This window comes from Falco rusticolus, chromosome 3 (assembly GCF_015220075.1).
Source record: "Falco rusticolus isolate bFalRus1 chromosome 3, bFalRus1.pri, whole genome shotgun sequence".
Taxonomy (NCBI): domain Eukaryota; kingdom Metazoa; phylum Chordata; class Aves; order Falconiformes; family Falconidae; genus Falco; species Falco rusticolus.
Genome location: NC_051189.1, coordinates 89,292,035 through 89,319,709, shown reverse-complemented (window position 1 = coordinate 89,319,709; position 27,675 = coordinate 89,292,035). Strand labels below are relative to the sequence as shown.

The following is a 27,675-nucleotide window of genomic DNA, read 5'->3' as shown; positions in this document are numbered from 1 at the left end:
TTCCTCCCCCTCTGCCTACAATGGGAGAAGTAAACCATTGTGGTATCAGGACATGAAGAACTACCCAAAGGCTTTTTGTTACTGTAGGTTGTGACTAAGGGAAGAACCAGTAATAGTCTGAAAATACCAAACCATAGCTCTACAGACAGTAGCCTTGTATGGCAGCAAGGGATACTTGCCTTACACTTCCCAGGGAAGGCTTTCGGCACTGAATGTATTGATGCAGTGGAAGATTGCCTAGAAAAATTACAGAGCCATAACTGTTGGGGATTTCAAGAATAAACAGGCATCTGCTTAAAATATATAAACCTGATGGTTAATTCAGACAAGAAATGGTGGAGTAGATGTCCTCTCTATCTTCCTTCCTGTCCTATGTTCTGTGATTCCTGTTGCATTGGGGGATGAGGAAACTCTCAGCAGCCTCTCAACAGCGGTTTTGTGTCCCATACACCACTTCCTTGATCATGGTGGCTGCAGTTCTTTGTCTAGTGTTATAAAATCAATATGATATGTGAGGGTTAGTGGTATGGGATGAGTAAAAGAGTCATTATCCCATAATTTTCAGTGCTTTTTCTGCAATGGTGTAAGGCAGGTTCAGGTGATAAACAGAAGCTATGGCATATTATGCCTGTGGAGGCACAGATTTTCATCACATCAGTTGGGCAAATGTTTGAGAAGTCACTAAAATTTTTTTCCTTGCTGACTGCTTGGCTCTCCAAGGGTGCGTGACTTTGTATGAGTCTCTGGAAGCAAGGCCCCTGTCTTAAATTGGTGCAACCTAAGGTTAGGCAAAGTAGAGACAGCACTGTTCTGCGTGCATCTGCAACAGAAACTGAGCACAATATGCATGTGGTAAAACTGTGGTAACTGGGTGGTTATGTCTGCACATCTATTTTCTGGGCAATTTGAGATGGAGAGATTCCTTAGCTAGAAAGAAACCTGCAAATGCCATTTCAGACTGTTCTGCTTTCAGAAGTCTCTCACCATCTTCCATGAAACTGATGTTAGTGTAATTTCCCTGGCCCTTCCCATTTACACATGCAAACAAGGTAAGATCCAGGCTCAAAACTTTCATTGCAGAGTCAGAATGACCATAAAAGGGTATTGTGTGATGCAATCTGCCATGTCTGCTGTGTAACTGGTTACCAAGCTTCTCAATGCCCCAGCTATAATGTTTTAAAAAAATCGTCCAAGACTTGCTTTCAACTTCAGCACAACTGGAATAGAAAAGTGACTAGTCTGATGGGCTGCACTTGGGCTGATTCATGGCTAAGGATAATGTCCAAGCAAACAACAATAAAAGAAGCAATCTGCTGGAACCTGCAAACTGAAGGCTTGTCTCCTTGACACGCTGCTGCTGAACCATTTTTTCGTAATGCTCAAGGCATGTAAAGCCATGGATAAGCACTAACTGCTGTGTGCAAAGTAGTCAATAAATTGCCATCAGACTTTTCCTTCTGTTTAACTTTTATTAAAAGAGGTGCTAAGGTACTGTACTGTATGCAGTACATCATATTTATTACCAAAATTAACAAATATACAAAACTTATACATGTAATTTTCTTACATCCATTTATTGGTCTATAATACTGCATTTGTTCAAGTAGGTTATCTACAGTATGTAAACATCCCTTGGATTGACCTCACACAGATTAGGAAAGCCCATCTAACCCATGTAGTTACCAAATATAGCTTTTTCTTTTTTTAAAATTTATTTGGCTTTCGTTGGTAGAATCTAATCTTCACATTTGGCACATGGAAGAGACATCTACAGTGCAAAAGAGGCAGACTTTCTGGTTTTGTTCTGAGCAGTTTAGCAGAGTCATGGTTTTAAAGAGCCTAGAATAAATTTACACAAACTTGATAGAAGATGGATTAGTGTTAACACCAATGACTCACAGATCAGCCATTAAACTACAGCAGAAATTCAAAGCCTCTTCCCCAACCCTCATCCAGGTGGAAAAAAACCTCAGCCTTGTTTCTAAAGGATTAAAAAAGGACTCCGTTAGCAACAGAGAGAGGAGTTTTAGTTTACAAAGAGCCGTCTGAGATTCCAGTTTCAATTTTCTGCTTTGTGGGATTTTTTCCCCCCTCTTGTTAGCAAGCAATTTTTTTTCCTCCTTTTTAATGGGGGAAAAATAACTGGTGAGGAACAACTTTTCTGTGGTGGCAGTTTTTCAGTGAGTCAGAGATTACAGTTAGAGTTTACAGATCTTTGAACCCAGATGTATAGAGCTCAGTAAGCTGCCGTGTACAAGGGGAGAGAAAGGGGGAGAGAGAGTAACGTCATTATATTCCAGGCTTCGAGCTTTGCAATTTTGCTGTAAAAACGAGGAAAAAAACTTCCTTCCTTCTGCTTCTCATGGTTTCAAAAACGTGAGTTAATTTAACTGAGTAAAGCTGATCCAGAGAGACCTTCATTCGCACCCTTCTTCCCATTCTCATCCAAGCACCGTATTGCTATGTTTTAGGAGGCCTCACCCATGTCCATGGAAGCATCTGATGAGAATGGACCTAATTGGACACCGTTTCACATGGAAACCCCTCTGCCATTCCTCGTCTGTTACCACAGAGCCCCGCTGCTGTCCGTGGCACCGTACATCTCGGCCAGCTTTTTGAAGCGCGGCCCCCAGTCTGTCAGGTAGTCGTAGCTCTGGTCTGAGTCTGTCGTCACTGACTGTAGGGAGCTGAGTGACTCCGCCACCGAGCCGTTCCCTTCAAACATGTACGTCTGAAGGGAGTCAAAGGGAGGTGCCCACAAGTCCATGTCAGCTTCGTACAGCTTGGCGAGCACGTAGTTGTGGACGTTGTTGTCCATGACGCACGCCTGAGGCACGTATCGGGAGAGGCTCTCTATTTCAGGGAGCATGTCTTGCCGGTTTTTCACCACCAGCTGGGCCTCCCGCGGGTTCCACATGGCAGCGATATCGAAGGCCTCTGTGTCCTCCTCCCCACCGCCTTCATCATCGTACCTGACGATGTTCTCATGGATGTTCTCCTCCTCATCAATGATGTATGGCTGCTTCCGCTGGCGGCGCATAGAGAGGATGAGGAGCACAAGCACTGCAGGAGGCAACCGAGACATGGGGCCATCAGTGAGGGGGCAGACCTTGCAAGGGCTTCAGACTCTCTGCCCCCCTGTTTCCTGTTTGGTGAGCTCAGCCAGCCCCTTGGATTTAAAGAGCTGTGGTGTTTGCAAGTGGAGAGGTGTAGAAATCCCCCACCCCCTAGTCAGAATTAGCAGCTTGAGGTCCCGCTAATCTGTCCCTTTTCTTGCCTTAATTCTTAACTCTTGGTGACGCTTAGAACATGTCTATCATGTGCTTGCAATGCACTGTAGTAATACCTGAGTTACCTTTAGCTAGCCAGGTAGGTATCAGTAACAGTTTATCTGCAGCAGCCCAAAGCTCCATAGAGATATTTTTTTCCTGCTGTGTAGCCAAGTGTTGCAGCTGACCTCGGTGATGCCTCTTGGGCCGGGCACTCAACATGACATAGATGGATGGTGCTGAGGCACCATCGTGATATGTCTGCCTACACAGCAAAATGCTGAGCTAGCCCCTTAGTCTGCTCCAAAGCATGTATTTGTTTATCTGTAAGCCTCCTGCTGTCCTGTAGTGCTGGTGCTCCTCATCTCTGTGCTTCTTAACATGGGGAGAAGTGGTCATACAGGCACCAGGGCCCTTTACTGTTGAAAATGTGCCATCACCTGGTGACTGTATTTCCAGGGCTAGAACTCAGCAAAGGTTTTGAATGCTGAAATTTTGAACTGAGGTATCTAGGCTGCTTTGAAAATCCAGAATTGAGGCACCTTTACATAATTTTTCCTGTAGCTTACTCCCTGCTCCTCAAACTGTGTCCCCTGAAATTTCAGGGAATGTGTGTTTTGCACTAATGTCTCGTGACTTGAGAGAGTGAATGAAGGAAGTGAAGTTCATTTGATACTAACAGCTAACAGGGAGCATAGGAAGTCTGGCCAAGGAAAGGATGACATTTATTTGTGGACACAGAACACATGCAAGGTACTCAGCCCCTTTATAGCAGCACAGGCACCATTTAAATGTAATGTCTCAAGGAAAAGGGATGGAGGTGGGAAATCTCCTGTCAAAGAGACAAGAGGTGGAACTGGGCTTACCACTCCTGTTTCCTGTGGGAGCATTTGATCGGAAACTGCTGAGTATGAGGAAGTAACCTGTACCCAGCCACAGCTCTCAGCACTTCTTCCTGCCATCCCTCTTTCAGGAAAACAGGGCCATACCAGACACCTTGGGGCATCTGGCAGAAATATTTGCAGGCCATAGTTTTCCCCCATTCCTACACCCCAGAGTCTGAAGCAACTGACTACACCATCTGGCCCTTGATATGGCTCTGTAAGGATGTGTGTGTCTACCTGTAGTATATCTATCTATCTATCTATCTATCTATCTATCTATCTATCTATCTATCTATCTATCTATCTATCTATCTATCTATCTATCTATCTATCTATCTATATCTATATCTATACATACACATAGATGTGTGTGTTTGCGTCCTTCACCTTCGGTGCATCAGCAACCCCCCAGACAGAACCGAAGAGTTTGTCCCCTGCCAAGAAGAAGCCATGGGTTTACCTAGCAGGACAAAGATGCAGGCAAGGATCGCAATGAGTGCCCCTCTGCTCAGGCTGACAGGGAGGACATAGGCCTCTGCGTTGCAGGACATCACCATGCCGTCATCGTCACAGCTGCACACGTGCACGGTCAGTGTGCCTGTGCTGCTCAGCACTGGGCGGCCATTGTCACTGATCAAGATGGGGAGGTAAAAGGTGTTCTGCTCGTGTTGCCTGAAGCCAGAACGCCTCGTCAAAATCCATGCTGTATTGTCTAAAGGTAGAAAGTAAATGGAGAGAAGAGCTAATGTGCAGAGCAAATACATTCAGCAGCAAAGGAAGGTTAACAAAATCAGTCCTAGACCCACATCCATTTGTCATCTCTCTTTTTCCCTTTGTTTTTTATCACTTTGTCACTAATCAGCATTTTGCCTCTGCCTCCCCTATTCCAGTATCTTCTCAGGCCGTATCTCCAAACCTGCAAGGCATATACACCTTAGGAGCTGCCCTTACTGCTTCTGACATAAAGTGCCCAGAGCAAACTCACAGCCTTCAGATTTAGCTAAAAGAGCTTTCAGAAAGCAAGACAGAAACGAACAGTTGAAGGCAACTTGTTGTCCCTGTTTGTTCATGCTCAGCAGCTTTTCCAGACCTCGCTCTTAAGTGCTGCCACCATTTTGGAGATGCTGGTGTATAACCCTTGTGGACATGTTAAGGTACTCCTTACGTTTTTTGATTCATGGCATAGTCGTCTGCTTGAGGCAACAAGAAGACAAAGGAAAAAAACAGCTTGCTATCCTAAAGCAGCAGCGAGTTGAAAATCTGCAACTAAACATTTTTCATTGAAATACATGCAATTTCATTGGCACTTTTGCCATTGAAAAAAGTCAGAATGCTACATGTCATCATTGTCAGAATTATTCGGCTTTATTTTGACCATTCTGCTTCATTCAGAGTGACTGCCTGCTTTTTATGAGAACTTAAATGAAAAGGAATCAAAATGATGCCCCTGAAAAAAAAAAAAAGTGACCTAACAGCCAGTTGCTGTTGGTCATTTCAAGGGTAATTCTACCTTTGAGGCTTTTTCCTCCATATTCAGCGTGTTTTTTTAAAATGTCAGAATTTCCCAGTGGCATTTGAATTCCTGTCTACCCCCTCCCTGAAATTCCTCAGACTGTGCACCATTTCCTAAGCAGAAAGAAACTGGATTCAGGAATTTATTCTTCTGAATTGTCATCTCAGGGATGCCAAGGCAAAATCTTTGGAGATCAGTGATTTTGTCAGTGCTGACTTCCAAGCTTTTTGGCTTCAGGGAGTTTTGGAAAGCGCAAGACTGAATGTCTCCAATGTGATCTGGGCCACCAGGGAGTCTAAAGGAACCTGCAGGAAAATTAGCCTTTCTTACAAACATGTCTGCAAATATTGGGCCAGCAAGGATAAATGGGGAACACAGATACTTTTTCTCTTTGGCAGACCTACAAACTGTGACCCTGTGCAGTGATGCTGCGGGATTTTGGGGAGCTGAGCTTCATGCAGTTTCTTTTACTACTTAGTTTTGTTTCCTGTTCCCTTGGTTCAAAAGAGGTCACAGCCTGGCCACCTGCATCTCCAGGTTGTTACCAATGTACATTTGCTGTGCTTTGAAATGCAGGGTGCCAATCAGCTGTTCCCAGGTGGCTTGGAACAACGGGGCTGCCACCTAGAAATGGCAAAAAACCTTCTGATCACAAGCAGACTGAAAAAACCCAAAATATCAACAAGGGATCATTCAATTTCCTCATTATTTCCCTGTCAATTTGCTGCTAAAATTTAAATCTTGAGTGATTTTCTTCAGTGTAGAGACTCAGGCTGCATGCAGATAAATCAGCTGTATTATCTGCTGTAGTCTGAACATCAGAAATTATTTTATGGCTTTTAGGAGTGAAATCAGGAGTTTTACATGCAGCCAGCTATGGCATATATGCAAACTCATGCTAGGCTTGCTAGACTTAAATTATGCTCCAAGTTCCATAGTTTGTGCTGCAGATCTTATGGCATCAGAAAGTACTGGCACATGTAAGTATTGAGATGCCAGGCTCTAGAGTTCATGGGATTAGTTTGAATTTGTGACATGTTTTTAAAAGGAATCTCAGGGTCTTTTATTTCTTGAACATCAATAACATTCAAACTCTGAAAGCATAAAATTCTGAAGTGTGTGTGCATGTCCATATGTGAATATATAGTGAAATTGTAGTGTCTCATTAAATTATGGGATCCAAAGAGCTGGAGCTTTGAGGAAAAATCACCAGGTGTAAGACAAAATCCCCAGAGTTGCTTAAAACTGTTAATGTGTCAGTGTTTACTGATTTCACCACCTTTTTGATATACCATGCAGCTCTGAGTATGGGCAGTTGGTGTAGACAGACACAGATAAATTTCAGGAATGTGTCCCAAATCCCAGCCGAGAGCAGCACCTTGCAGCTCCCATGGTTCCTGGGCAAGGGATGTGCTACAGACAGGAGCCCTCACCTCCTGCAAACCTCCCCCTCCTCTCCGCTGGAGCACATGCAAGTGCTTTCTCTCCCTCGCACTGTTTATATGCCCTCTAGTATGTGCTCCCCAGCTATTAATACCACATCTTTTCATCACTGGGCTTGTTTTAGCATGAGAAAAAGTAGACCAAAGGGCAGAAAAAGGCAAAGCACCTGCATTTATGCTGTGCCGATGGAAATGTCTGAGTCATCTTAACAGTGCAGTAATTTGGTTGCATTTCTTTTTCCTGGGTGAAAGAGCCACTCTCTTTAAACTGACTTACAATAGAAGTCACAAATTCTATTCAGGTGACAGCAAACCTTTTTACGTAAAAATGCTCTTTGTGAGGGAAAAAGATTTTATTATTCTGAGCTGGTCATACTTCGCCTATAAAAGAAGTCACAGGCCGTGAACCTGACTGAAGCTGTGCAAAATCAGCTAGTGAAAGATCTCAAGTGTTTTTAACCATAATTATTTTTCTGCAGGCCAAACCCAAATTTCTATAATCAAATATTGAAAGTTATACATGTATATATATATTTTCTCTGTGATGTGTTGACTATATCACCCAGGTCTTAAATGTTCTTGCTGATAAAATCCTGTTGGTGACTCTCAGCATTACATTTTGGCCCTTTTGTTTTGCTTTGTACTAGGCAGGCATCCACATCATCCCTAAAGAATCTTTCTACCTGTTACTCTGCAACTGCAATATGTTGGTGCCAGAGCTTGTTGTGTGACTCATCAAAAGCCAATGCTGTTTGACGTGCTACTGCAGTGCGAAGGACATGCTGGAAAGTGATGCAGCATGGCAGAAACCGGCACACACAATTTTCTTCCAAAGTTGGTATATGCTAAGCTCCAGCCATCAGGAGAAGAGAGCTTGTGAGGACATGAAAACCCCTTATATTAATAAAAAAAAAAGCCAGCATGGTAAGGATGCATAATATTTTTGCTTCGCAGGTTTCAACACAGCATCTTTGGCTTGCAGAGGGCTGGATGGTAGCACTTAGCTGCAGCGCTGAGCAGATACTGAAGACTGCAGCACGGTGGGTCCTGTGCCTGTGTGGCAGGAGGTGAAAACTGTTTTTCCTGCAGGCATGCAGGCTGGTATCTTCATGTGGTTGTGAAAGAAAGCCACAAAGCATCTCTTTCCTGCAGTTTTCTGTCCCACTGGAAGTGATGTATCTTCCTAGACAGGTCAGGGGAATTAACCACTGTGTAGGTCCAAATCTGAGATCAGAGCTAACCACCACCCTTCTTGCAAGAAAGGCTTGGTTTCTCTCTGTATGCATCCGTGCAAGAACTGGGGATGATTAGCCCAGAACTTCTGCTAGTGTTTAAAAACTAATTGTAATAACTATGAATAGTTAGGAATAATATAAAGAAATGTTTCACCAGCAGTGGGAGAAAGAGCAAGGAAGCAGGCATTACAGACACCATCAGCTCAAGAAAGGGGCCACATTTTTTCTTGGGGGTTTTTAGCTCACTGCTTTTGTGCTCTGCAAAGTGTGAGGTAGACCACAGTTTTAGGGAAGGAAGAAATAGCTAAAAACTTTCCTAGGACAAATTTAAATGCAAGCGGGAGGACTGCCAGAGGCTTCCAATGATGGGCCTGGTGGTGGTATATCACTGATGCCTGCACCCATTAAAATGGCTACTCTTGTCATCAGTTCCTGGTACTCAAAGATGGAAGGCAGCAGTTTAGAGTTTAATCTGGAAATGCAGTAAGTTTATTCTGTTGTTCATCCCACTCTTACAGCAAGCTTCTTCTGTCAAAATTTTCCCAGCATAATCTTGCCTGGATTTAGAAGTGGGAGAAGATGACTTGCCAGTGCCCTGCATCAGTAACCAAAGAGATGGGAGACCCCAGCTCAGTTCCCTGCTTCATCCCGTATATCCTATACGGCTTTGGGAAATCACTTGGGTCCAGATCTTTACAGATACATGTCTCTCTCCCACTGATTTTATTGAACTCAAAGGGAACCAGGCATGTAAGTACTTAATTTCTCCTTGCCCCAGATCCCTGTCTATAAAGTGGAGAACAATAGGATTTCTCTGTTTGCCAGAGATACGTGGAGAAAGGATAGACTGATGAAGTTCTCAGACACTGAAATGATGAGGGCCAAAGAAATATGTAAAACAGCTCATCAGAATGCAAACTGTGATCTATCTGTTGCTCAGCAGAAATCAAGGTTTTAATTGTTGCCAGGAAGGCTGCATGTCTTGCACTTTCTCTTATTGCGATATCGGACAACCAAGTAATCAGCACAATTGCTACTCTTAACAATGCCTTCCCACAGCCTGGGAAGCATTGCCATCTCCTATTTATGTGCGCAAGCTATGACTAGCAAGGTGGGTTCTGCTTCTTGTCCTACCACCCTGTGACATACAGTATAGCTACCTGCTCTGTGACTAAGTCATGTAATTTATATAGTCCTTAGTGGTCCCAAGATGAAAATATAAATATAAATTATGGTTACTGAAATGACTACTGCACTCTAAATTGCTGAGGCAGTAAATTAATCCTTAATGTGTATATTTCAAATAGGCAGTGGTTTGATTCTTAACATTTTTATTTCAAATTTGTAACCAATAGTACCCTAAGCTTCTTGTGATATATATCTCTGGAAAACTGGTATTTTACAGAGAGTGGGAGGCACAGCCATTCAGTCACTGCTGTCACTATAAATTATTGCAAGTATGGCCTTAGAAAAAGTGCATCTGATGCTGGGAATTTTGTGTGTTTCTGTTTTTAGAACAATGCCTTGAGGATGAAATGAGTCTAGTTTGCCAAATGCTTTAGCAATAGTTGTTTTTTGTTTGTTCACTTATTTGAGCAATATATATTCAAAAAATAAAAAAGAGGGAAACAATGGGAAAGAGAAGGGGATAAAAATGGAAGAAATTTTGTGGGAGGCTTCAGGGACACTGTAGAAAAAAATTACTTTGGGGATGAAAAAGCATTAACATGCTGGAGGGGGGCTCCAGACTCTGCAAGTAGCATGCTTTAAGACATGTTTATTTAGTGAAGGCAGGGGCTTTATTATTAGCCTCTATGTTGCTCTTTCATACGCCTGCAGAGGCACAGACAGGGGCTTATGGAAGTAAGTGTGACAAGTAGGCATGTGTGGGAGCAGTGGCAGGCAATCTGCTTGAAGACTGGCCATGTATGTTGCAGGTGGCTAGTCTTTCTCCCCATTTATTCTGGAATCACTTGCTGATTTGTGGTACTTGACACACTAAACTCTTACTGAAATCCAGCCCATTCATATTGACTTTCAAAGCTCTGCACCAGGTCATTCAGGCTCTTTCCCCATGAAGGCTGGTGTGGACTGGACCTCAGCATCTGCCCATGGAGATCCTCTATCAGCAGCAGTCAAGTAAAGGTGTGCCATGGTGGGGCTTTCCTGCAGGCTATAAAACCACCAAAGCTTCCCAAAAAGAAGCAAATTCCACTGGTTAGAATACTCAAATGCCAGCACTTTGCCTTGAATCTTCCCACTGGTGTTTCAGCTTCTACTTAGCACATCTTACACAGACTTTTAGCTGGACACCAAGTTACCCGCATAAGGCTCTGCATCTCCTCCCTCCCTCCCTTCCTTTGCTAGGGAAATGAGTATGTGCGAAGAGGAAGAAAAAAAGTGCTTGGGGAAAAAGATTTGGAACGGTACAAGAACCTTCCCTTTCTGTGCCTGGGAGAAAACATGAAGAGCACAAAAAAAGAGCAATGTAATTCTCTTCAGATTTGTCTCCTAGTTCCAGTTGCTATCCTACCTTTAAGCATCTCCTTTTGAACGAATGCAATTTCCACTCCAGTAATCTGAGATGCCTGCAGCCTGACCACAAGACCTGAATTTGCACAAAACACTGGCACATTTCCTTAAAGAAGAAAAAGAGGCCTATTGCTAGAGAATATTTATTGAGAAGAAAATATCATATAGCCTTCAAGTATATTAAGTAATATGTAATTTTATCACTGCCTTTAAGGAGCAGGTGTCACTTGGTATTATTTGAAATGGCAGTCTTATCACACACTATAAGTCACAGCCTCTCAAGTCCAACTCAGGCATTAGAAATTAGAGTAGCTAACTGTCTGTGTCCACTCTGATTACCTTGATTGTCCCTTAGAGTAAAGTTGGGGTTGTTGGCTGCCTCCGGAGCCAGGCTGTAGTAGAAGTGCTGACCCTCCTGTGGGTCGTCCCTGTCAATGGCACTCACTGTCTGGATCAGCTACAGAATATGAGAACAAAGCAGAAGCAGGCGAGAAGCAAAATATATATAATATAAATCAACAAACATAACATATAGTTAACATATAATTTTTATATAGAAATAAAAGCAACTGTAACTTCTGAATAAAACTCTTGCAGAGGTATAATAATTAAACCAAGAAGAGACTCAAAACCTTGCAGGTTTCATTTATTTTGCTCTGATCATGCAAATCACATTTAAACAAAGGAGGAGATAGTCTGTTTGCTTCAAACAACAGACACTCTCGTGCATCCCTATCTTCTGTTGCATGGTTCTTTTTTCTTTTGAGGGCTCAGGGTGTTCAGAAAATTCATTGTGCATTAAAGAGCTTGTAAGAAAGTCCATACTTACTTTCAGCATCATTTCGCAGGTAGAAAAGAACTTCAGGTTGAATTTTTTATCACTGTTTTAATTTTAAATCAATTAAATTCTTCCCAAGGTGTCCGTGGAAAAGAAAGAGAGAAACGGCAACTCTGCATGTGCAATAAATAACACCATGGAAAGAAACTAAGACAATGCTAAATCCAGAAAGAGATTTGCCACCTCACCTTTAGAGGTTTAGTAAAGTAGGTCTAACAGCTTGAAGCACAGTGAGCTATAGCTCTGTCTGAATAAACATGCTGACATCTTTTTAGACAAGGAATAAATCTTCACCTGGATTTTTGCATTTGAAAGTTATTTTTGGATTCAAAGGCAAATGACATACTCACAAAGACTTATGTACCACCTTAAAACTGATTTCAGAACTTTGCCAAATGTGACAACAGAATTTGTCTTTCTCCACTGAAGGAAGTATTCCAAATTAGTGTGCATGTCTCGGAAAGCTTATTATTTAGGACCTCAACCTTCAAAACCAGGAAAAAGGCTACAGAATGGTTTCTATTCCCTATGTTATTAAGGACCTCTGTAAATTGGTGAGATGAGACTATCCTGTATGTGATAGTTGTGAGTACAGTTGTCCCAGCAGTGAGTAGCTATTTCATTCTGCTTCACAGCAAGCTGGGATAAGCTTCAGCAAACACACAGTGGTATTACTGGCATAATTTTTCCTTCACAAATCATGAGTGGTGTGTCTGTGTGTTTAAACCATGCTAGTCAACTCTGAATTAGGAGAGACAAGTCTGCACTGTGGGCCCTGTGTGGTGAAGCACCGGGTCGCCTCCGCACAAGTGATCAGCAGTAGAGCTTGCACCAGCTCCAGCAAGGGACCATGCTCCCTCCACAGCATGTCCATCTGTGACACCGGCAGACCTCGTTCAAGGGCTTTGATGCAGTTTTGGAAGGGAGGGGAACAAAGAGGCTTCTCCACCTGCTTGGAGGTGCTGGTTTACAGTGGGCAGAGTGGGAAGTCCTGTGTTGTCTATGACTGTCTGCTATCTCCAGTTCACAGCAGAACGGATTGTTTGGCACCCCTTTGAAGCTGATGTAGTATGTTACACCCAGCTCCTATAAGTCCAGGGGTGCTTAAGGCTCTTATAAATAGGGTCTTTTAACAGTAAGCCTTATCTATCACATGGGCCAGGCTGACTCCACTCTTGGTTGCTGCTACAGGACACAGCGGGTGTTTGCCTGCTGGCACCTGCCCAAGAGAAGGCTTTACTTCCGTCATGAAGTGCATTGTATAGTAAGCCTGGAAACTACTGCGAGAGAAAAAAAGAGGTGCTATATACAATGCCGATCCCAGTGCAACATGCTTGCTTTTGCAAAGCAGCACAGACAGCTGCTGAGGAGAGTTCAGATGAAACGTGTGGTTAGCTGAGCCCTCTCTCCAACGGTCACCCTTTCTGGCATGCTGTCTCAGTGGAGGACAGCACCCTCTTCCCAGTGCCCGGCGTTACTAGCGTTTCTCACCTGCCCGGCTTTGGCGTTTTCACAAACAAAAGCTTCATAAAACCTTGCAAACTCTGGGGCGTTGTCGTTCACATCCAGGACTTTCACGGTCACGGAGACACTGCCCACCTGGGATGGGTTGTCTGGAAGGAGGAGGCACAATGTAAAGGAAGGCAATATATGGGAGGAAGAAGAGGGTGCTCCTCACTCTGCTCAAGACATAAAGTGGCTTTTTCACTACTGACTCATGTTAAATGATGTTTCCCCATGGGGAGCTGCGGTTGCTTGCGGGTTGTGTGACTCAGAGTAAAGTTGCAAATGCTGCTCTCTGCCTATCCTGGCTTCCCACCTAATCACATCTTTTTCAAACAAATTCCATGAAAGACTTCAACCTGGTTCAGTCCAATGGTACTATTTCCATAACAAAAGTTTTAGACAATGCCTTGTGTTTTTTTTATTATTGCCTTTTGACTGGGCAATACTGTTTGTTGAGCCTCAATACTAGTGGCACAAATTAGGAAGGGATCTTTTAAGGATAGCCTTGTTATTTAGAGCTTTCTGAAAGTGGTAATTCTGCAGTTCAGATATGTTTTTGCTCAGAATTTATGTTCCTTGAACTCAAAAATAGTGTCAAGTCTTTGATACTTTGTACAGGGGTTTAAAATGTAGTAACACACGAATTTGTACAGAAAAGCTTTCACTGAAGCTTAAAATTGCAATGAAATTTTTACATTGTGCATGACATAATTTGTGATATTTCTGTCCCACTGGTTCATTAGCTTTCTTTGCCAGTAAATCCATATATCATTTCCGATATTCACAATTTCCAAACTAAGTGGCCACAGAATAATTTTTTTCTTACCCTGTTTTTCTGCCCCAAAACATCTTTTTTCCCTTATTTAATGATACAAAGAAACTCTAAGCAGCAAGAAAAAAATAAATTAATCAATAAGAGGTTAGAAAAGGTGCAAAAATCCAGAAAATTCTTAAAAAATAATGTTCTCATATTCTTTTTAGCCATAACACTTTGTGCATTTATCTCCAGATATATCTCCCTTTATAGCTAGAAATTGTATGTTCAAATAAACAATGGAGCATTTTCTTACACTCTGGAATTTTCTTAAATGTTCAGTGTACTGTATCCATAACATATGTTAAATTGTATCATTGAGATAATGCTCTTTAACTATATTGTTTCTCCCTAATTTCTGATTTAATCCTTCTAGTATTTATTTGTTATTAATGAGTAAGGATAGTTAATCCTTAATTCCCACATGTCCATACATATCTTGCTAATAACCTGTCACTGTGGCAGATGAATGTCTGCATTTACACTCTTAGGAATATTGATCTAACTTTTAAAACTAGCAGCTTTATTGTGGAGTGCACAACTATAACATTTTCGAAAATATTCACTGAATTAAAATATTGTGCTGCACATGTACAGAGGTTTGATGGAGGATGAGTCAAAGGGAGACACGCTTTCATATTGCTCTCACCCTCGAGCGCTGCTACAGGGGCAGCTTTTACAGCCTCATGTGTGTATGTGGATTTACATGGCATTGCAATGGATATTGGTGGCTGATAAGAAAACTAGCAGCAAAAGAGATGGGAGTGAGATCCTCCCATGTCACCAACTCCTCTCATTACTAAAAAGGGGACAGAAAGGTATTGTGTGCTAGAACAGCCTGCAAATATGTGGCAGAGTCACCCTGGCTCTTGTGAAATGCTCCCTCTGCTAACTTCAGGCTGGCTGATTGCATTTTGGACAAGCTTCTTGAAACGCTTTGCCTCTCAAACTGCCCCATATCTCTGGTACAGCCTGGATGTGCAGGGAGCTCTCTCACACTTGAGGAAAGCTTCTGCAAAGCTTCTGCCCCTCAGCAGATAAACTGAGATCCTGAGCAAAAGCTATGCGGACAAAAAAGATTTCAGGTAGATTGCGTGAAACTTCTGTTTTATTTGCTTATATATCCCAAGCTCCTTTGTGAAGCTCACATCTGTTAGTATTTCGAACTCAGCTAGATTTTTCATACTGATGCTATGAAATGATCAGCATCTCTTTGGTCTCATAGCCTCGGTAAATACCTGGCATGGATGAATCGTGAGCTGAGTTTTAGCTCATTGTAAAACCCCAAAAGCATAATAAGTTCAGTATACTAGAAGATTCTAAAGCACTCTGGCCCAAATTATTTGTGCAGCAAGCAGATGGTGATTACAGTTACCTGATGTTGAACCGGAGCGGATTTCAAGTAGTGACCTCGCAGTGTAGGGTCATTGGTGCCTACCACTACGTACATCACTCAATCCTCCCAGGTAGGACTGGCAGCTCTGGCAGCTGTGCAGCCTTTGCAGCATCTGCTTTACCTGCCTAGCCCTTCTGAACGGATAGAACCCTTGCAGAAACACATCAGGAAGTGTTTTAAATAAATCTTTGGAATACTAATGAATTGAAAAAGCAGCACTCTGCATTTAATTGCCAGCCTCTACTCCCACCACCCTGTGAAAAGGAGCATGAAAAATAAATAAAATGCAGTATTCGCTTGTTGATGTCAGAAGAACAATACAGTTAATAAGCCTTCCCACTCAGTGCATAAGAACATGTGAACTACTGAATTCAGGTCTCTCAGGCTGCTTTGTCTATTGTATCTCTTTAATCTATGTACAGTCTGCTTTCTCCTTACTCAGCTCCATGGCCAGCACAGTGATGTTGTGCCAAGAAACGTCCTCCCGGTCAAGAGGTCTTGCAGTCATCAGTGCTCCTGATGTAATGTCGACATAAAAGAACCGCCCCGGATCACTGCTCCTGTCAATCGAGTATCTGCAAAAGTACGTATTAAAAATGTTAGGCAACCCTTGTGAAAACTGTGTGTTATAGCCAATGAAGTACCCAAGTAATCAGAATACACAGCAGAGCCACATTCTTCCACAACCTAGTTATGTGCTCCATTGACTTGCATAGATACAGAGTGAGATGCTCAGAAAACTAGGAGTTTACATGTCTAATGGCATTTAACAGTGAGTACTACTTGGGTGGAGCTGGAAGACAGGAAGATTTAGAGGAAGAAGCCTCAAAGCAAGCACGGCTCAGCACAGGAACATCTGCTTTACAGAGAAAGTCTGTCAGTGAGGAGTGTGATTTCTTTTTCTAAGCAAAATAATTATGCCCCTTCCTTGGGCACAATTCAGACAGGATGAAAATGACTTTACATCAGTTCATTCTCTGGGCACTTAGGCTGATGTGCCTAGGTCCTTTCCCTGTGCTTTTGTATTCTCTCCTCCCTGAGGGCAATAAACTCCACCTGCATCTTGGACCACCCTACTGATTGAGCCACGTCAGTGCAAGGGCGATGATGAGTGGCTTTCTCTTATCAGCCAGCCAGAAAAACAGCTCCCTCTGTGAAGCTGATTGATCATAATTACTGAACCTGCCTGGCCAATATCATGCCAGTTTAATGCTGTGAGCAAGCTCCTTGCATGTGAAAGCAGGAGAGTGTGGTGGTACCTGCAGGCTAGAAAATTCCAGCAGGAAGGCAGCTGATTGACAGGTGTCACGCTGTACTTGGTCAGAGGGACTGTTTTGCAAGGTGTGTAAAATATTCAATACCTTTGCTCTTAACAGCAGTTTGTATAAATTGTCTTCCTAGCTAACTATGTTAATGTGGTAAGACATTCTTTGGCAAAAGCTACACATACACCTAGGTAAATGCCACAGCCTAGAACAGAGCCCAGACTTACTTCCATTTTTGATGGTTCTTTCTTTGAAGCTGACGGGAATTGAAAGCATTAGTCATAACGGATGCTGAACAGGTCTTTTCTTCTGAATTTTCTCCTTTCAGCACAAATGCCTTCACTGGAACAAGCATGCCAGCCTGATCTTTATATAGGTACTTACTAAACTGGGATATAAAATACTATTGAGCTTTACTGTTGGGAAATTCTTTTACACTTTTTTTTCAGAAAAATCAAAAAGGGTAGGATGGTGGGTTTGCATTCCTTTCCTTCCCAGTCCTTCCCATCTTTTCTTAAATAAAGAGATTTCTGAGGCATTTAATTTATTTAGGAAATAGGTACAAGTGTTGGTATATTTTGCTATAATAATTAAACTTGTATGAGGGCTATAAAAAGAATTTCTATCTGACAGTTTAAAGCCAATGAGTATCTGAAATTTAATAAGGCCTTGTGATTAGTGGTGCACTATTAATCATTGGTGTCAAGAGGCACACGTGAAGTCTTTGTCTGGATTTTCCATGTAAGTTCTCCTGTTAATGATACCTGCTCCTTCACACTCATTTCCACTGTACTCTAGGTAATCTTCCTGAATCACTTAACAACAATCACGGCGTATTTCCAGCCATCAGAATTTCACAGGCTGGGAGACCAGGTACTGGATGCTGGGAAAATGAGGATTTGAGAGTTCCCCCGTGTTTAGTGAGCTCTTCTGAAATGTGTCCTAGGTTTTTTCATACTTGAAAAAATGGTCACAGTTTTAATTTCAGGTGGATTTCAGCTTGTGTAACAAAATATGCATCTGGGATTTTAGTTTTCTTATCTTGCCTTGCCCTGTGCAAAGTGAACTCAGAGCAAGCCTAAAACATTGCCAGACTGATACTGCACAGAGTTGGCATGGATAGAGGAGACTGCGTGAGAGGCAAGGAGAACCAATTCTCAACATCTGCATTTTAGATAGCTTTACAAATGGTATTTATTCTTTTTTTTCCTTTCTTCTACCCAGTCATTTACATTTGTATGTATTAGGTGTGTGGGAGGAAGGAGGGAAGGAGGGATGGAAGAAAGGAAGGTGGGAAGGAAGACAGTAGAAAAAAGAGGAAGAAAGTTGGAAAGGAACAGAGTTACAAAGGATTTTCTGTGTATTTGCAACTTTTTAATGTACCTTTGGTGATGCACTCTGTGTTTTATAGAGTGCTGTTTCATCAAGGGTAGTCACTAGAAAGCTCTGAAGAAAACTAAGAAAAACCTCATTAAAAATAACAATGAACACTTCTACCCTCTGATAGTCTGCAGAATTATTCTTATACTATTTTAAGCAGATTAGCACAAAGCTGTTTGCAACTGCAGTGTTTGGATAATGCTAGACAGTAATCAGCAAAATAGGATGCAAGTGAAAAAGAGTTTAGGGTAATGAAATTCTGATGCAGACAGTATAATACTTAGTTTTATTGAAGAATTTGAGACAATGTCATGAGAAGTATGATAACCTTATAATGTAGGTAGAAAAGATAGGTATATTAAGGTAGCAGAGATGAAAAAAATAATTAGAGCAGCAACACCGAAAGCAATATCATTAAGAAGAACAGACTGTGTCTGCTCAGATCTCTTGGCTGAAGCCCACAGAGTTGCTCATATATAGATTTCATTTCCTTTAAAACCTCCAAATACTCAATGTTTCAACTCCCTCCTGTATTTCCCAGGGCTGTTCCCAAACGTAGATAATTCAGAAGCTGGACTGACATGAGGCTTGGCAAACAGAAGCTCAGCACCCAAAGCATTTCTCAGATGAAAGAAGACGCCAGCCTGCTGGGATTATTAACTTGCAGTCACTTGGAGCTTCTGCAGGTTGTGAAAATTAGTATGTGGGCTGGCCTTGGAGAAAAACAGTCCTCTCTGATAAACTGGGCTGACTTGGCAGCCACTATGGAAAAGAGCACTGTGATCACACAAATCTGCTCTTTTGGCTCCTTGCTGAGTTGCAGCTACGAAGCTCCCAGGGCTGTAAATACACCTTTACCTTTCTTAACTCCTCATGGGAGTATCTAGCTCTGCAGCTTTGACCAGACACTATATAATTTAGTGGTTCATGAATATTTATTAGTATGCATTCAATCTACTCCAAAAGTAGCTGTGTGTTTGAGCTGTTGACAAAGGTAGGCTTTGAAAGAGAAGGGGGAGAAAGGAGAAGCGAGTTGACTACCTTCCTCTTGGTATGGCAGCTGATTCTCAGTGATGCTGTCAGGTTTTGTGCCAGCAAAGACACGAGAGTCTGTTGTTTTTTTAAAAAATGTATGCTATCAGGACATGCCTGACCAGTTCATTGTTATGCTAGATGCAGATGTTCCTTATACCACAGAAAAGGTGAGGATGAGCTCCTGCACTGCTTTGACAGTCATAGCAGAGCCCCTCTATGTGTGGGATGTGGTTTGACTGAACCCACTGATGACTTCTACTGGCTGAAAAGAGAAAGTCCCTCCCACCTGCGCTGTTTCAGCCCCATCACTGCCCCACCAACCCGTACCAGGGAGCGCTAGTGGGGGAGCAGACAAAGAAATGACAGACCTGATGGAGTTGTTGGTCACATCTGGGTCCTTGGCAGAAATGATCTGTATGGTGGTTCCAATCTCCACATCCTCGGGCACTTCCACAAAGTAGAAGCTGGGCTCGAACACAGGAGGTTCGTCCACATCTTCCACGCTGATGTGGACGGTGGTGGTGTCGCGGAAGGGACCCAGGTTCAGGAACCGCATTTCCAGGTGGGGGTTGGCACCCTCTACTTTCAACGTGTAGCTTTTCTTGCTCTCAAAACTTAAAGGCTGAAGAGAAGCATTAGGGACACTGAGCCATATGATTTAAGCCATATAACTGCAATTTTCCGAAGTAAAAGATGTCCTCTAATATAAACCGATACTTCTTTTTTTAAAATGAACCTTTACTATGACTTTTATTATAAGGGTAATGAATGAAAATATTTACAGATGGAGACAAAGCATTACAGATGGAGTGACAGTAGCATTAGAAATGGCACCATCTACATTTTTTTTTTTTTGATAGTTGAACTGAAAAAGCTAGGAGAAATATTTGCAGATCACTTCAGAATACATATTAATTCATTCTTCCTGATGAAATGAAAATAAAAGTGGCCACACCACCATTATGTTGTGATTAACACAGCATGTTTTAAGCCACTCTGAGGAAGACTTCTACAGGTGAAACAGACAGTATGGGAACACCTGAAAATAAGGTAAAGATACAGAGTCGGTTCCTCAAAAATGGGTGCAGTGGCACGGACAAGGATGCTCACACATGAGGTGGAGGTCCTAGTCAGCATCTTCTTTTCTCCCAGAGATCAGTTTCATCTCAAGAGAGCCCTGACTGCCAAGCTGCTAAAGGGCTCTAGTGGAAGCAGGGGACATGGTCAACCTCTCTTGTGGGATCCCGTTCCACTTTTTATCAGTAATTCATCCTTCCTAGAAGTGGGTTTTTTCACCTCCTCTTAGTAAATGTCCTAAACACAGGTTCACAATCCAGGTGCACTGAGTGTTAGGGTTTGAATCTCCTGCCTGCCCAGAGAATAATGTAATTTCAGAGCATTATGAGATCCCCCTGACCTGTTCCTGTGGAAGCCCTTCCACTTTGTACGAAATACTCAAGTATTATTTGAAACAGGGAGTGGGAATGGCTCTTTTTTTCCTTTCTTTTCTGTCTTGAGATAATGGATAAAGGGGGGACAGCTTTCTCTATTACTAGTTTCATGAAATTGATTTCCTATCTAGATAAAAGGACTTATTTGATGAACATGTGTATAGAAATAATTAATGCTGACACTGAACCTCTCAATAAAAAAAATTTTCACCTCTCTTCCCTCTTCTTTTCACAGATCCCTGAAGAACATAAGGCCTCTCCAAAACCTGCTTGAAACTAAATGGAGAATTCCATATTTAATGTGCAATTTACCAGTCCTGATAAGAGATGACTAAAAGCATCTGATAAACCAGACTGACACTATGGAAGGATCAGGCCAAAATATATAAAAATATTTTGCCAGATGAAGTACATCTTTGGAGGACACAGTCAGACTTCCCAAGTTGCAGTTAGAAGTTACAAGCAATCCTGCTGTAGTTAAATGGTTACAACCCTTTATCTTTATATTCTGGGGAGTTTTAACGCTGAAAACCAGCACAACTGGATCCCCTTAGCTGGCATAGATCCTGAAGAAGACAAACTTTCTACCAGGAAAGAAATGGCCCTGTTCTTAGGGTTTCCCAGTGGGACACATTCCTTTTTGTTACATGAATGGCTTTCAGAGCAGGTGGCTTTACTCGTATGTGGGGATTTGAACATCATGCGTGGACTGCCACGCACAGCCTCAGTTCATTCGGACTATGGTAAGATCACTGCTCTTCTCACCCAGCACCTTTGCTTTTCCTATTCAACTCTTTCTTTTTGAAGCCCTACCACCAGATGGAGGCAAGGAGATGGGCAGGAAAATAGAGGAGGAGGATGTCAATGCAACTGGAAGTCAAAGGTACAAAGATCATTACTATAGCAGTGAAGTCGTCCTTGGCCAGTCATAACCCATCTCTTCTCTGCCCTGCTCAATAGTGCAGCCGGCCAATTCTGCAGCCAAATTTGTATTAGTTTAAGCAACATCAGCTGAAGTTTCACACTCAGTCATGGCAGGAGTATATGCCATGGGCCTCAAAACAACCCCTGAATTCAGTGGAGGCTTCAGTACTTGACTACTGCCACAAGAGCTTCTTTCGTCAAATGTGGAAAATGCAGTGACATACAAAAGCTCATGCTGCCATGGTAAAATTACCAGTACTGATGTGCTGCATAGGAATGTCTGATGAAAGACTGGACTTCTTGGGATTATAAAACTAAAACTCACTCAGCATTTAGTACATGGGGCTGAGGAATGAATCCTGGAAGAGGAACTGGTTTTCTTGTACCGAGGAGATGAATGTCCACTGTCACTGGAGATGCTGTGCAGTGGTACAGTATGAACTGTGCAACCTGTGGCAGCAGGTACAAACAGATGACTTGAAACTTGCTCCTGCTGCCCTTAGTTCCACCTGGGAAATCAGTGATGGCTGCAGGCATAGCACTTGCCAGCAAGAATTTAGCTAGATCTACAAACATATTACAGAGTCATTATGGTCTACCAGTTGCATATTTATGCATTGTAAAACAGCAATAAAATATGTTCACATGACCAAACAACACTTATTGTCCATCTGGCAAGGAATGTGCAATGCAAAACTGCCTAAACATATAATAAGAAAGAGGCCATTACATTTCATGGTTTCTTGTGTGAAAAAAACTGCATGAGAAACATTGCATGTACACTAAAAAGCTAAGTTATAAAAAAGGCAGTTAAATCACAGAAACACTTAATAGCTATAAAACTGAACTATGTTATGAAAAGACATAATCACCTAGAATGATCAAGTTAGAAAAATGAGAAAATTCAAGCAAGTGTGCTAGGCCATCACATTTTTGATGACCCCTCAGTTTGCCTTGGACTCCTTCATTGTCAGCAGTGGCTTTCCCTCCTCATGCTCTCATTGCCAGCGCCTCAACACTGCTGCCCCCCTCATCAGATCTGGCTTCCACAGGTACATTCAAACCTCTTTCCAACACTGGTCCCATGGGGACAGCAAGCAGGTTGCCTTCTCCTGCAAACCGAACACGCTGCAAAACACAACCAAGAGGAGAAGCAACCCATGGAAACCTCGCCTTGCCCTCACCCTCCTTCCCCCAGTGCTGAGGCAGGCACCGAGCGGTGTGCCATGCAGGAGGCATATGGCAAGGGCCGCTGTGCCTGAGCGGGCAGGCTCAATGACACTGGGTAACCCACCACCCTGCCCGCTACGGGCAGCGTGAAGGCCAAGGCAAGGAGAAGTGGGGGCTCTCACCTGCATAAAGATCAGCCTTACAGGCAGGAGCTTTGAAGGAGCCATAACTCTTCTGGGGGTGCTCAAAATTTTGTGGGATTAATGGGCTAAGATAAGTGGCCACAAGACCGCAAGTGGTGGTCTTATCTGTAACTGTAAATTCTGACTTTTTGATGCCCGTGACAGAAGTGCTAGTTATTTTCTCTGGGCAATCGCTCTAGAAAAATGAAAGAGAAAGTTTTTCTTTCTTTCAAAGAAGATCTCAGTCTGGATTTAGAAATTCTTTCTCTCTCTCTCCCCACTACCCCTTTTTGATATCTTTTTCTATAAACACCAGTTGAATTGTGTTTTTTTTCTTTTTGTTTGAGTGGATCCAATGGACAACCTTCCCAACGTTTGTGTATTGATAAAAGTAACATTATAAAAAACTACAGGCATATATGGAATTTTACAAACATTTATATACAGTAGGTGGATTGAGCAGTATGTACCTGATGCCAACACATACCTGGTATGATCGATGACATAATTTTTTATAATTCCTTCTCCTGACATACATGAACTTCTAGTAAAACTGTATTCCTAACAGCAAAAGTCAAGCTTATTGAAAAATTTACTCCCATGAAACTATTTTCTTTCATCAATAAATGAGTGAAAAATTATTTTAGAGCTTGCATTCAACATCTATTTCATCCCAGCAAACATGCTTAACTTTAGGGACTACTGCACATAAACAGGAGTTGGAGAAAGGTGACCATAAATACATGCTTAAATGCTTTGCTGTAGGGCATGGAGGTTTGCAGGGTCAAGTCTCTCCGATGTGTTGTTCCATTTTAGTGCACAATTTAGTCCCAGGCTATTTAAATGGAGACTATACTTCCTTATTAGTACACTAGATATGCTTAGGCAGAAATATAGTTACAATTTCATAACCTAGAAACAGAGTTGAACTTCAGCATTTATGTAAGACTGTAGAATAAATATCCTATAGCAGGGAGTCTAAGGAAAATACTCTATGCCTTTCTGCATCACCTGCGGTACAGAGTACTAGCAGTTTCACAGCTGCCATTTTAGAGACAGCTTCTTCTATCCTAATTAGCATTTATGGATCTTCAAGCAGCAATTAAAAAAAAAACTGCCTAGGTTTTATTGGTTTATAAATAATTCTAAGGCATGCCTTATTATTGTTTGTGGGACACTGGAGTGAAAAATGTGTACAGTTCAAATGCAAATATTGATCTAATTTCTTGCATTGTAGGATAATTAAGCTACAGAGAATATTTAAATAGATAAATAGTGAATCAGAACATTCCTTTGGTGGGAAAATACATGTTTATGCTAATGCTGTCCCCACTTTTTAAAGGTTGCTCCTGGGAATGCAGTCTGCTTTCATATTTTAGCAATGAATGTTAAAGAAATTGTGTTTTATAGCAGGAAAAGGGCTACTCTCATGTAATGGGAACCAAGTTGCTACAGGCATAAGGGAATATTGCACAGATAAAATGGAACCACCACTGTCAGCCATATAAATTACTATAAAAAGGAAACTTTACTACCTTTCTTACAGTTATGATGCCCACTTGGTAATTAGGATCAGTGTTAATATCAAAGACATCCAGTCCATCTCCATCCACAAGGCTGTATTTCATCTCTGCATTAATGCCTTCATCCAGGTCTTTAGCAACCACGCGGCCCACAGTGGAGCTGATGGGGGCAGACTCCAGCACACTCATCTGATAATGCTCTGGCGCAAGCAGTAGAGAGGGAGAAGGGAGCAAAAAACAGGCTGTGAAAAGGAACCGAAAACCACAAAGCAGTGCGAAATGCTGATCAGGGCAGGCCACAACACTGCACAGCCTGTAGAGTCTCTGGTACCTTCCCCAAAGCTGCAGCAGAGGTGTGATTCCCTTTTCAAAGCCACAGCCCAACTGAATTGCCTGGGAAAGTTTTATTTAGGTGTTTGTCATATCGATAGGCTTGTTCAATGGGTGCTTTTCAAAACAGCAATATACCTGAAAATGGGAACTTCAGCTAGAAAAATAGGGCAATTAACACTAGTGCTGTTGCAGCTATGATATAAAGCAGGATATGAAACAGATTTAATAGGACAGGCATCTTTTATTAGATCAGTTTGTACGGTGGGAATAAACACAGAAGTTTTGAGCACCACAAATCCCTTCTCAAGTCCATACAAACTTCTTTTCAGCCCTGAACAAGGCTCTGAGAGCTCAGAAGCTTGCCTGTTTCTTCCAAATTTATCAGTTACTCTACTAAAATATGCCACCTTTCCCAACAAACCCTGTCTTGAGCACATTTGGTGGATCACTGATTTGCTTAGCAGCAAGGCTGGGGAAAAATAGAGCCGCTATTTTAAAAGTGTGTTTTAAAAATATAAATGTTGTATCTTCTCTTGTATTACTTCTCTGCCATCGTACTTCATGTTCAAACCTTCCTTGCTGCACTCTCTCTGTTGACTCCACCAACTATGGAGCTTTATTTGAGGCAGAAGAACACCAAGGATGGGGTTTGATCTATCCTCATTCTTCTTAATCAAGAGTTTGATATCAAAGTGACAATTCATGCCACTTTCAAAACAACAAAACCAATCGGTAATGGTGCATTTAACAAGTTTCTCTGACAGAAGAAGAAAACTGGAAGTTGAGGCTCCTTGCTGACCTTAGAGAAATCCTTTGATTTAGCAGTGCAATATGCAGAAACAGATGGAGGAGAAAAACCAGCAACAAAAAGAACTGCTGGAGTTTTCATTTCTGAGGTAGATGAGAAAAATGGCAAAACCAAAATGACTATATGATCTATACCACCAAATGAAAGAGCTTTCTTTGAAAAAAAAGAGAAAAAAAAAAAGAGAAAAAAACCAGTTATATCTTGAAATATCTCGTTCAATCAAACCTGAAAAGTTTCTTTTTAATTTTTAACAGTAATACAGAATTATGTAGATAAGTTTGATCCAAAAGAATTTTAAAAAGAAGGAACAAATTTTAGCAAATTTTGCTTTGAGATTCACTTTTGTAAATGCAAAGTAACATTTCTGATGAGAGTGGAGTTGCCTATTTTTACATTCTGTTAACTGTGGCTGTTACGTATCTTAGTGTTTAACTGCCGACATGGTTTATATGAGCCTTTCCTGGAGAGCAGCCTGTATGGTAACGCACTCTACACGAGCAGCACAGCCACCAGACCTGCGGTGGCCCGGCTGGGGTGTTGAATGAATGAATTACCTTTCAACTTCCAGCACTGCCACATGTCCCTGATCTGACAGACATCCTTTTGGAGACTGGATGAAAAGAGAATCAGGGCAGCAATTAGCAGCCAAAGGCAACGGCCACGAGCAGTCTAGGAACACAAAAGCTCTCCTCCTTTCCTTTTCCTGTAAATTAATTTCCCACCCTCCAAAAGAGAGTTGGCTTTGATGATTTTGGAGGTCAGAAACCTTTACTGAAAGACAAGGTGGTGACTGCTCCGTTTTGACATTTTTCTGAAGAAAAGCTCCTTCAATCAATCTGAAATTCTGCCCATCTTGAATAGTCACTATCCTGACTTTGAAAATGTCTGTAAGGAGAGCAAACAGCAGCCGTGCCACTCAGCCACCCCCTTTTCCCCGTCCTGGCGCGGCGGGTACTCACTCTGTGGGAATCTGGGTGGATTGTCGTTGACATCAGAGAGGGTGATGTTAACTGTGGTTGTTCCAGCTAATCCTCCCAGCTGTCCACCCATATCCTTGGCCTGGATAATCACTTCATAGTATTCTTTTGCTTCTCGGTCCATGTTCATTAGAGCTGTTCTAATTAAGCCTGAGATTGAGGAGGGGGGGAAAGGGGTTTTTGGAACAAAAGAAATGGCAGTTAAAGAGTATACAAACAAGGTGGCGTGCTCTTGCTCCTGCACGGTATTCCTTATGTCAGGAAAGAGACCAAGACTCTGCATTCAGTCTCACCTTTCCTAGCAGAGCAAAACTCCCCCACATTAGATCTAGGTTAACAGAAGGTGTGAATTTTAAAGCTGCCCAGTTAAAATGCATCAGCTCTGGGGCAGGCTGGCTGCTCAGCATGAATACATTGCCTTCCGAGGGAGCCGGGAAAGCTTTTCGGGAGCAGAGTGTGCTGTGCTGACTGAAGGCCCTGCTCAGGATAATGATGTCTGCAGAAAAGTGGAAGCGATGTGCGTGGTTAGAAGACACACTGCGGAATTTTCCAGTGTCCCTGCACACCAGCGCTGGAGGCAGCCTGGCGTACCGGCCCGGGCCTTGCCGGTGCCCCTGGGGACCGCGCCGGGGCTGCGAGAGCGGAGTGCGGGGAGACACGGCGGGGTCGGGAGCGGGGTGGGGGGCTGTCACCCTGCTCCCCGCACCCTGCCCAGCCTCCCTGGCCTTCAGGGCAACACTACTGCGAGAGAACATGAGGTGGCAGCAGCACTTCTCGTATGGAGCCGGGCCAGGCGGCCGGGCCGCTGCCGCTGGGGACGCGGCGGGGCGGGGGGTCCCGCCGGCCGCGCTGGCCTCGCCTCGGCCCGGCCTCTCGCCTCCCCTTCCCTTGAGCCTCATGTCTGCTGGGGAACGCACCCCTTTCCTTTTCACCCGGCTGCCCCCTGCGCTTCCCCGTGTCTGTCTGCCAGGACGGGTTTCGGGGCTGTCAAACCCCCGGTTCCCCCAGTGCCACCCGCCCCTGCCCGCCCCTGGCCGCTTGGCACCAACCGGGGTCCCGCCGCGGGACAGCGGCAGCGGCTGGTGACAGCCCAGGGACCTACTGCCAGGGGATGTACTGCCAGGGGACACCTCGCAGGGCACTAACGGCCCTGGCCAGACACGGGCTGTGACACATCTGGGGTGCCCTCCGGTGTGGG

At 42.9% G+C, this 27,675-nt stretch overlaps 1 protein-coding gene and 1 long non-coding RNA gene across 5 annotated transcripts in view; one reads left to right on the top strand and one right to left on the bottom strand.

Moving 5' to 3' along the window:
• Positions 1-24,013, top strand: part of LOC119144865 — a 74,312-nt gene extending 50,299 nt beyond the window's left edge. For 2 of the 3 annotated variants that reach the window (XR_005103236.1, XR_005103235.1), the window contains 3 exons: positions 7,756-8,032; positions 8,890-9,093; positions 20,796-24,013. This is a non-coding gene — a long non-coding RNA (uncharacterized LOC119144865). Of the gene's footprint in view, positions 1-2,551; positions 2,642-7,755; positions 8,033-8,889; positions 9,094-20,795 lie in introns of those variants that run through there. The other variant, XR_005103234.1, reaches the window with a different exon arrangement.
• The window catches only part of CDH20 (cadherin 20), a 117,685-nt gene continuing 91,497 nt past the window's right edge, over positions 1,488-27,675 (bottom strand). For both annotated transcript variants that reach the window (XM_037380741.1, XM_037380740.1), the window contains exons 5-12: positions 26,460-26,627; positions 24,372-24,559; positions 19,478-19,731; positions 15,868-16,004; positions 13,205-13,326; positions 11,215-11,332; positions 4,614-4,865; positions 1,488-3,063 (exon numbers count right to left, since the gene is read on the bottom strand). In XM_037380741.1, the coding sequence (XP_037236638.1) occupies positions 2,564-3,063; positions 4,614-4,865; positions 11,215-11,332; positions 13,205-13,326; positions 15,868-16,004; positions 19,478-19,731; positions 24,372-24,559; positions 26,460-26,627 (1,739 nt within the window). In that variant the 3' untranslated portion in view covers positions 1,488-2,563. The remainder of the gene's footprint in view (positions 3,064-4,613; positions 4,866-11,214; positions 11,333-13,204; positions 13,327-15,867; positions 16,005-19,477; positions 19,732-24,371; positions 24,560-26,459; positions 26,628-27,675) is intronic.